This window comes from Calidris pugnax, unplaced genomic scaffold, assembly GCF_001431845.1.
Source record: "Calidris pugnax isolate Ruff unplaced genomic scaffold, ASM143184v1 scaffold496, whole genome shotgun sequence".
Taxonomy (NCBI): Eukaryota; Metazoa; Chordata; class Aves; order Charadriiformes; family Scolopacidae; genus Calidris; species Calidris pugnax.
This window is the reverse complement of record NW_015091286.1, coordinates 148,400-157,832: the sequence shown is the minus strand read 5'-3', so window position 1 is coordinate 157,832 and position 9,433 is coordinate 148,400. Positions and strand designations below refer to the sequence as shown.

Here is a 9,433-nt window from a genome sequence, read left to right as displayed (position 1 = left end):
CCAGTGAGGAGAGCGGGAGGTGAGACAAGGATCTCACATGCAGGAGCCTGTTTTGTGCCCATGTGAACTGAGGCAAGAGGAATCCCAGCACCTGTGGGTTTGTGGCAGGCATGGGAGGAGCTGAGTCCCCTTCTAGCCCCAGGACTGCCAACCCAGAAAGAGGAGCCTCAATTCACTCAGCTGAATCCCTTCCCTCAGCAAGGGCAAAGGAGATCCCTCCCTGGCACAGTCTGGGTGTCCTGTCTAATGGTGGTGTGAGGAAAGGTGATATTTAGACCTAACTCTGTCTCTAAAAGGAGAAAGGAAGCTGCTGGAAGTGGTGAGGGAGGGAACATCAGTGATTGCTGCAGCCTGTTTCACAGCAGATTCCCCTGGAGCCCCAAGGACACCTCAAGGGAGCCCAGAGGGGGCAGAGAAAGTGCCACCTTGGGCTGGTCCTTGGCTGCTGAGCTGGGCCGGGCTCTTGGGATGGAGGGAGCTCCTGGCAAGTGGGAGCACTGCAGAGAGACAGCTCTGCCCAGGAGCCTCCCCTGAAAAGCAGAGCAGGGCTGAGGGCACTGCCTGCAGGCACTGAAGAGATACGAGAGGGGTGAGAGGGAGGTTAAAGGCACCGTGGAGCTGGAGGATGGTGAGGGTTTTCTGGGGGAGAACTCTTCCCAGCTCTCAGCGCAGTAACTCTCTGGCTGCAGGTCAATGCACAGGAGCGTAGGTGGGATCTGGAAGGATGGCTCTCAGAGTTTCCTTAGTGTGGAGAGGGACGTGCCCCAGAGTGGGGCTTCCCTGCTGCACCCTCAGAGGGACAGGGCAGGATGGCTGCCTTCTCCCAGGGAGGGCTTCAGGGGGGTGAAGGTGTGTGTGCAGCCAGGGGTACCCAGGGGACCCCTTCTGAGCAGGGTTCCTGTGCCCCTTGGGGTGTGTGCCAGGGCAGGGACCCTGACTCCTGCCAGGGTCAGCTCTCAGCCTGTCCAGGCAGCTCCCCATGGCACTGTGGGGAGAAGCTGCGGGTGAAAGGAGCCCTGCCTGGCAGGGCAGGATCTTTCTGCTGTCAAGAGGGTGCTGTGTTGGGGACGGATGCTCACAGCTCCAGATCAGCCCCAGGGTGTTTCTGAGGGGACGTTTCAAGAGGAAGGTTTATGTGATGGCTACATGAAAGTGAAGGAGTCTGTGCTTTGATCTTTCTACTTTTTGTGGGCTGGGTGGTGAGAAACTGGAATTCCTCTTCCAGGTTTGGGTGTGGAACTGAGACTCTTCAGCTGTTATGCTGAGAGATGTAAAAGTCTTGGTGAAGCCTCATAAATGCCAACTTCCCTCTGCTTCAGCTTACAGAGAGCTCCAACATCACCTCTGCACTCTCTCCCTGACCTTGCAGGCCTTTTGCAGAGGATCCTGGTGATGCTCCTTATGCCTTCCCCTCCTCTCTGTGCTGCCTTTGGTCTTCCCCACAACTTGCTGTGGGGTGGGGTTTCAGCTGCAGCTCAGACACCGATCCTGTGGGTCCCTCCATGCAGGTCTGTACTCTGGAAGAGAATTCTCTTTTCTTTGCTGTTCTCTGCTTCTTTGGAGAAATAATGAACATGCCAAAGAAGCACAAGCACAAAGAAGGCAGGAACAAGGCTGATGGACAGACCAGCTCTCCTCCCTCAGCACTAAGCCACAGGGAATGCCTTTGCATCTCCCCAGACACAGCTCTTCACTCTGAGTGCAGTAAAAATGCAGACAGTTTCTGCTTCAAAAGAACATTCCCCTCTTAATCTTACGATTGTGAGTGGGTAACATCTGACCGAAATTCTGAGCAGCAAAGCTTAATGCCCACCCTGCTCCACTGTAGAGTAGAACCCAGAACTGGAGAGAAAAGCAGAGCCTCAGGTCCTCATGGAACACTCAAACAGAAAACAAAGGAACTCCTGAAAAGGAGATGAACGAAGGGGCTACCAAGCAATTAGACAACTGGAGTGTTTCTATGAGAACTTTGAGTTTTATTCCAAGATGTTTGTCCTAACCTGCCAATGTTTTTCTTCCTTGGGCAGCTCCCTGTGCCCAGGAGAAGCTGATGTCCAACTACAGCTTCATCACCGAATTCCTCCTCCTGCCATTCGCAGACTCACAGGAGCTGCAGCTCTTGCACTTCTGGCTCTTCCTGGGCATCTACCTGGCTGCCCTCCTGGGCAACGGCCTCATCATCACTGCCATCGCCTGTGACCACCGCCTCCACACCCCCATGTACTTCTTCCTCCTCAACCTCTCTGTTCTTGACCTGGGCTGCATCTCCACCACTGTCCCCAAGTCCATGGCCAATTCCCTCCGGGACACCAGGGTCATCTTCTACTCGGGATGTGCTGCCCAGGTCTTTCTGTTTCTACTTTTTATATCATCAGAATATTATCTTCTGACCGTCATGTCCTACGACCGCTACATTTCCATCTGCAAACCCCTGCACTATGGGACCCTCCTGGGCAGCAGAGCTTGTGTCCACATGGCAGCAGCAGCCTGGGGAACTGGGTTTCTCACTGCTCTCCTGCACACGGCCAGTACATTTTCAATACCCCTCTGCCAGGGAAATGTCCTGGACCAATTCTTTTGTGAAGTCCCTGAGATACTCAAGCTTTCCTGTTCAGAAACACACTACCTCAGGGAAGTTGGTCTTCTTGTGTTTAATGTGTTTTTTTCTTTAGTATGTTTTGTTTTCATTTTGTTCTCCTATGTGCAGATCTTCAGGGCCGTGCTGAGGACCCCTGCCGAGCAGGGACGGCACAAAGCCTTTTCCACCTGCCTCCCTCACCTGGCCGTGGTTTCTCTTTTTGCCAGCACTGCCATGTTTGCCCACCTGAAGTCTCCCTCCATCTCTTCCCCATCCCTGGACCTGCTGGTGGCAGTTCTGTACTCAGTGGTGCCGCCAGTACTGAACCCCCTCATCTACAGCATGAGGAACCAGGAGCTCAAGGAGTCCCTGTTGAAACTATTTCAAGACATACTTCTTCAGAATCAATAAAATGCCCATTATGTTTAAAACACTCCCACGGTATCTCAGGAAATGCCAAAAACTTTTTCCTCCCTCCCTCCCTCCCTTCCTTCCTTCCTTCCTTGATTTAATTGGTTTTTCCCTTTTAATCCCATCCCCCCCCCCCCCCAACTCTCTCAGTCTGTCCACACAGCAGAGGGGCTTCAGCCTTCGGAGCATCTCCATGGCTTCCTCTAGTGTCACTTCAACAGGTCCACATCCTTCTTATGTTGGGGGCCCTAGAGGTAGACACAGTAGCATCATGAGAGAGAAGCAGAGGGGCAGAGTCACCTCTCTCGTCCTGCTGGCCATGTTACTGCTGATGCAGCCCAGGATGCCATTGGTTTTCTGGGATGAGAGCCACACGTTGCCTGCTCATGTTGAGCTTCTCACCCAGCAATACCCCCACGTCCTTCTCCTCAGGGCTATTTTCAATCCATTCTCCACCCACTTGGAATTTGTTCTTGGGATTGCCTCAACCCAGGTGTAGGACCTTGCACTTGGCTTGTTTGAACTTCGTGAGGTTCACACAGGCCTACTTTTCAGGCCTGGGTAGGTCCCTCTGGATGGCATCCCTTCCCTCTAGCATGTCGATTGTGGCATACAGCTTTATGTCGTCAAACTTGCTGAGGGTGCTCTCAATCCTACTGTCCATGTTGCTGACAAGGATGCTGAACTACACTTGTCCCAGTACCAACCGCTGACGAATGCCACTCCTCACTGGTTACCACTTGGACATAGCTCTGTTGACCACTACTCTTTTGAGTGCAACCATCCAGCCAGTTTTTTGTCCTAGTGGTCCACCCTTCAAACTCATGTTTCTCCAAGTCAGAGACCAGGATGCCATGTGGGCCAGCGTCTAAGACTTTGCACAAGCCCAGGTAGGTGATGTCAGTTGCTCTGCCCTTATCCACAAAGCCTGTAACACCATCATAGGAGGCCATCACATTTATCAGGCACAATTTGCCCTTAGTGAAGCCACGTTGGCTGTCACCAATCACCTCCTCATTTTCCATGTACTTATCATAGTTTCCATGCAGAACATCCATAAGAGAATCTGTCCGTGATCTTGCCAGGCACAGAGGTGAGACTGACTGGCCTGCACTTTCCTGATTTTTCCAGTTTTCCCTTTTTGAAAAGGGATGGATGCAGTCCTGAGTAGTGTGCTCCAGGCGTTCCTGCTTTAGCAGGGGAGTTGGACCAGATGATCTCTAGAGGTCCTTTCCAACTCTGACAATTCCGTGATTCCGTGAAAACAGGGGTTTCATTTCCCCTTTTCCAGTCAGCAGGAACTTCACTGGACTACCATGAGTTCTCAAATATGACAGATAGTGGCTTGGCAACTTCATCCACCAGTTCCCTCAGGACCTGCAAATCAATCTCATCAAGTCCTATGGAGTTTGGGCCTCACTAGTGCTGAGTACGGGGGGACGATCACTGCCTCAGTCCTGATGGCCACATTGTCTTGAAGACCTGAGGAAAGTGACAAAGAGATCAATACCTTGTGAAGGCTTTCTGTCTTTTAACGAGCCCCATGGGGTATTTGCTGCTGAGTCCATGAAGCTCAGATAGTGAGAGAAGATGGAAGAAAGCGCTCAAGAAATCAGAAGCCAAACTCCAAGTACCTGGAAGCATTAATGAGCCCCACTGAGGGCAGTTCCTGACAAAGGTTTCCCAGGGACTCGTTGGAGAGACAATTGGAGGCTGTGATTGCAGTAGGCAAAGGCAGAGGGCAGGTGGCTGTAATGCTGAGGAACCCCTGGCTTGGTTTGAGGAAGCAGAAAGGCCAAGGCCTCACCCCCAGGCCCTGCCAAGGCAGATCCTGCCCCTCACTCCTGGCTCTGGGCTCTTCCTGGGGGCAGTGGGATGTGAGGGAGAGCAGTGCCCAGTGTGGGAACGTTCTATGATACCTCCTGGCCTCCCAAAGAAGGGGCGAGGATGAAACCAAGTCCTGAGCCTCAAAAGAATCATGGACTCATAGAAGCACTTCAGTTGGAAAGGACCTTTAGGATCATTGAGTCCAACTGTAAACCTCACAGTGCCAAGCCCACCACTAAACCACATCACCATGTGCCACAGCCTCAAGTCTTGCCAGTGATGGCAAGTCAACCACTTCCCTGGGCAGCCCACTCCAGTGCTTGGCAAACCTTTCAGTGAGGACATATTTCCTAATATGACAGATAGTGGCTTGGCAACTTCATCCACCAGTTCCCTCAGGACCTGCAAATCAATCTCATCAAGTCCTATGGAGTTTGGGCCTCACTAGTGCTGAGTACGGGGGGACGATCACTGCCTCAGTCCTGATGGCCACATTGTCTTGAAGACCTGAGGAAAGTGACAAAGAGATCAATACCTTGTGAAGGCTTTCTGTCTTTTAACGAGCCCCATGGGGTATTTGCTGCTGAGTCCATGAAGCTCAGATAGTGAGAGAAGATTGAAGAAAGCGCTCAAGAAATCAGGAGCCAAACTCCAAGTACCTGGAAGCATTAATGAGCCCCACTGAGGGCAGTTCCTGACAAAGGCTCCCCAGGGACTCGTTAGAGAGACAATTGGAGGCTGTGATTGCAGTAGGCAAAGGCAGAGGGCAGGTGGCTGTAATGCTGAGGAACCCCTGGCTTGGTTTGAGGAAGCAGAAAGGCCAAGGCCTCACCCCCAGGCCCTGCCAAGGCAGATCCTGCCCCTCACTCCTGGCTCTGGGCTCTTCCTGGGGGCAGTGGGATGTGAGGGAGAGCAGTGCCCAGTGTGGGAACGTTCTATGATACCTCCTGGCCTCCCAAAGAAGGGGCGAGGATGAAACCAAGTCCTGAGCCTCAAAAGAATCATGGACTCATAGAAGCACTTCAGTTGGAAAGGACCTTTAGGATCATTGAGTCCAACTGTAAACCTCACAGTGCCAAGCCCACCACTAAACCACATCACCATGTGCCACAGCCTCAAGTCTTGCCAGTGATGGCAAGTCAACCACTTCCCTGGGCAGCCCACTCCAGTGCTTGGCAAACCTTTCAGTGAGGACATATTTCCTAATATCCAATCTACATCTCCTGGTGCAACTTGCAGCCATTTCCTCTTGTCCTATCACTCTAAGTACTTGGGAGAGGAAACTCACAAGCTAGCTATAACCTTCTTCCAGTAGTTGTAGAGAGTAACGAGGTCCTCAGCCTCCCTTTATTCAGGCTAAAGAACCCAGTTCCCTCAGCCGCTCTTCACAAGGCCCCTCACCAGCTTTGTTGATCTTTTTTGGACATGCTCCAGGATCCCAATATCTTTCTTATAGTGAGGGGACCAAAACTGGACACAGTATTTGAGGTGGGGCCTCACCAGTGCCAAGTACAGCAGGACACCTCCTTGCCTCATACTGCTGGCCATACTGTTCCTGACACAGGCCAGGATGCTGTTGACCTTCTTGGCCTCCTGGGCACACTGCTGGCTCCTATTCAGGTGGTTGTTGACCAACAACCCCCAGGTCATTTTCTGCTGGGCAGGTCCAGCCACTCTTCCCCCAGCCGTTACATTTGTGGGATTGGTGTGACCCAAGGGCAGGACCCGGCACTTCGCCTTGTTGAATCTCATCCCGTTGGCCTCTCCCATCAATCCAGCCTGTCCAGATCACTCTGTAGACAATTCCTGCCCTCAAGCAGGTCAACACTCCCACCAAGCTCCTTGTCATCTGTGAACTTACTGAGGGTGCACTCAATCCTCTCATCAGACCATTGATAAAGATATTAAAGAGAATCAGTCCAAATGCCAAGCCCTGGTGACTGCAAGTTGTGACCAGCCAGTTTCTCTGAGAATTTCTCCTCTAGGAAATGGTGTCAAAGGCTTTACTAAAGTACAGGTAAACAACATCCACAGCCTGTCCCTCCTCCCCTATGCAAGTCTCGTTGTCATAGAAGGAGATCAGGTTTGTCAAGCAGGACCTACCTTTCATGAACTCATGCTGGATGGGCCTCATCACCTGGTTGTCCTGCATGTGCCACATGACGTGCCATGGTTTTGACTGAATTGACCAATCAGAACAACAGATGGCCCCTCCCTCCCCCTCCTAAGGAAAAGAGAGGAGAGGAAGGGGGGGGGGGGGACAGGAACCTTTTGCTAATTAAACCACTTTGTAAAAAAATGTTGTGGTTTTGACCGAATTGACCAACCAGAATGACAGATGGCTCCTCCCTCCCCCTCCTAAGGAAAAGAAAGGAGAGGAAGAGGGGAAAAAAAAAATTATGAGTTTAGAAACAGACTAAACTGCTTTAATGAAAATATAAATAAATAATGAAAGAAGAAGAAGAAGAAGAAGAAGAAGAAGAGGAAGAAGAAGAAGAAGAAGAAGAAGAAGAAGAAGAAGAGGAGGAGGAAAAAAAAAGAAATATATATATTTAAAAAAATGTTTACAGTATATACAAAACTGTATCAAGCTCCCAGGATGATGATCACGTCTCCAGCACAGGGGAAAATCACAGGCTGGACTCGGTGATGGACAGGAGCCGGATTCTGGATCTGGCGTCAGGAATGCTTGGATTGGGATCAAAGGCAGACGAACAGACGGGGTCCTCCTCAGACGTTGGCCATTGAAGGAAGAGAGTTGACCCTTTGATCCCTCAGCTTTTATACTGAGCACGATGCGGATGGGATGGAATACCCTGTTGGTCGGTTTTGGGTCACCTCTCCTGTCCGTTCCTCCCTACAGGTGGGATCCCTCTTTGCTTTTTCCACTTCCGACCCTCCAATGGGGCAAATAACAAATTTGCCTGACCTCGGTTGTTATAGCAATTAGTATAAGCAAGAGCCTCTCTGCACACCCTTCCTTGGTATAATCAGGTCTTATCACTGTGAGAGTGAACAGTTTCTGAACAATAGGCTGTTAATTTCAGAGTTTAGTTAGTTAGAAGAGGCCCAGCTAATAAGTAAAATTACTGAACAGAAAATTAGTTCTGTTTTACCTCAAACCAGGACATGAGGTCACTCCGGATGATCTGTTCTAAAACCTTCCCTGGCACCGAGGTCAGACTGACTGGCCTGTAGTTTTCCCGATCCTTTTTCTGGCCATTCTTCTAGATGGGTGTCATGTTTGCTAACCTGCAGTTCCCTGGGACCTCCCTAGATAGCCAAGGCTGCTGAGAAAGGATGGATAGGGCCTTGGTGAGCATCTCTGCCAGCTCCCTCAGTGCCTTTGGGTGGATGCCAGTCAGCCCCGTAGACTTGTGTGTGTCTAAATGCTGTAGCAGGTCCCTCACCATTTTCCCTTAGATTTTAAGCTCCTGAAGCATTGTTGAAACCTCAAGTTGCACCAGGGGAGGTTCAGATTGGACATCAGGAAAAACTTCACAGTGAAAGGGTTATTAATAATTCAAATGGGCTGCCCAGGGAAGTGGTTGAGGCACCATCCCTGGAGGTATTCAAAAGACAGGTTGACATAGTGCTTACTGACATGGTTTAGCGATGCTTTTTCATCAGATTTAGGCTGGTGGTTGGACTACATGATCTTAAAGGTCCCTTCCAACCTAGACTATTCCATGATTATGGTGGCTACATTCTGCTCCCCATCCCTGTCTTCCAGCTCAGGGGGCTGGGTACCCAGAGAAAAACCCATCCTACTATTAAAGATGAGACAAAGAAGGAATTAAGCACATCAGACTTTTCCTCATCCTTTGAGGCCATGTTTCCCACCGCATCTAATAAAGAATGAAGATTCTCCTTAGCCCTCTTTTTGTTTCTAAGGCATTTATGGAAACATGTTTATTGTCTTTTATGGGTGTAGCCAGATTAAGTTCTAGTTGGCCTTTGGCCCTTCTAATTTTCTCCCTGAATAACCTCACAACATCCTTGTAGATCTTCTGAGTTGCTTGCTTCAAAAAGCCATAAACTCCTTTTTTTCCCCTTAGTTCCCTCCAGAGCTCTCTGTTCAGCTAGGGCGGTCGTCTTCCCCTGTGGCTGGTCTTTCCACACATGCAGAGGGCCAGCTCATGCAGCTCCAGGAGTTCTATCTTGAAGAACTCCCAGGTGTCCTGGACTCCCAGTCCCACTTCGTGTCTCTCCCAGAAGGTCTGGCTGTGTGAGAACACTGCTGTATGCACCCACAAGACATTGACTAGTTAGGGCAGACTTCTTTGACTCAATCCTATGCTATTTCCAAAAAAAAATCTCCTCAAAATTAATGATCTTTCTCTGAAGGAACTTCATGCATTTCAATTTTGTGACCTCAGTTTTGTGCTGCTGACTGAGAGGAATTGTCTTTGAAAGGGCAGAAATCCTCATCCCCCAGTCAAGATGAGCCAGCTGCACACAAACATGAAAAGCTGAGCAAATGGTGCTTCAGTACACGGTGACCTTGAGAAACTCTGGGATTCAGCCAATGGAAGTCACTTAAGTTCTTCAAGGAGAAGTGGCTAGTCCTGCATCAGTGGGTGGCAGGGAGGAAGGGGGGGGCTAATTCCCTATGTC

General features: G+C 50.4%; 2 protein-coding genes across 2 annotated transcripts in view; one reads left to right on the top strand and one right to left on the bottom strand.

Annotated features, from left to right (window-relative positions):
* Positions 1-2,050: 2,050 nt before the first annotated feature.
* LOC106899062 (olfactory receptor 14J1-like) lies at positions 2,051-2,989 on the top strand. The gene has a single exon (XM_014960728.1). It carries the CDS (start codon positions 2,051-2,053, stop codon positions 2,987-2,989), a length of 939 nt encoding a protein of 312 aa, XP_014816214.1.
* Positions 2,990-3,198: 209 nt separating this feature from the next.
* LOC106899054 (olfactory receptor 14J1-like) overlaps positions 3,199-9,433 on the bottom strand; it is a 13,211-nt gene continuing 6,976 nt past the window's right edge. The window contains exons 2-3 of the mRNA XM_014960712.1: positions 4,410-4,471; positions 3,199-3,237 (exon numbers count right to left, since the gene is read on the bottom strand). Coding sequence (XP_014816198.1) covers positions 3,199-3,237; positions 4,410-4,471 — 101 coding nt within the window. The remainder of the gene's footprint in view (positions 3,238-4,409; positions 4,472-9,433) is intronic.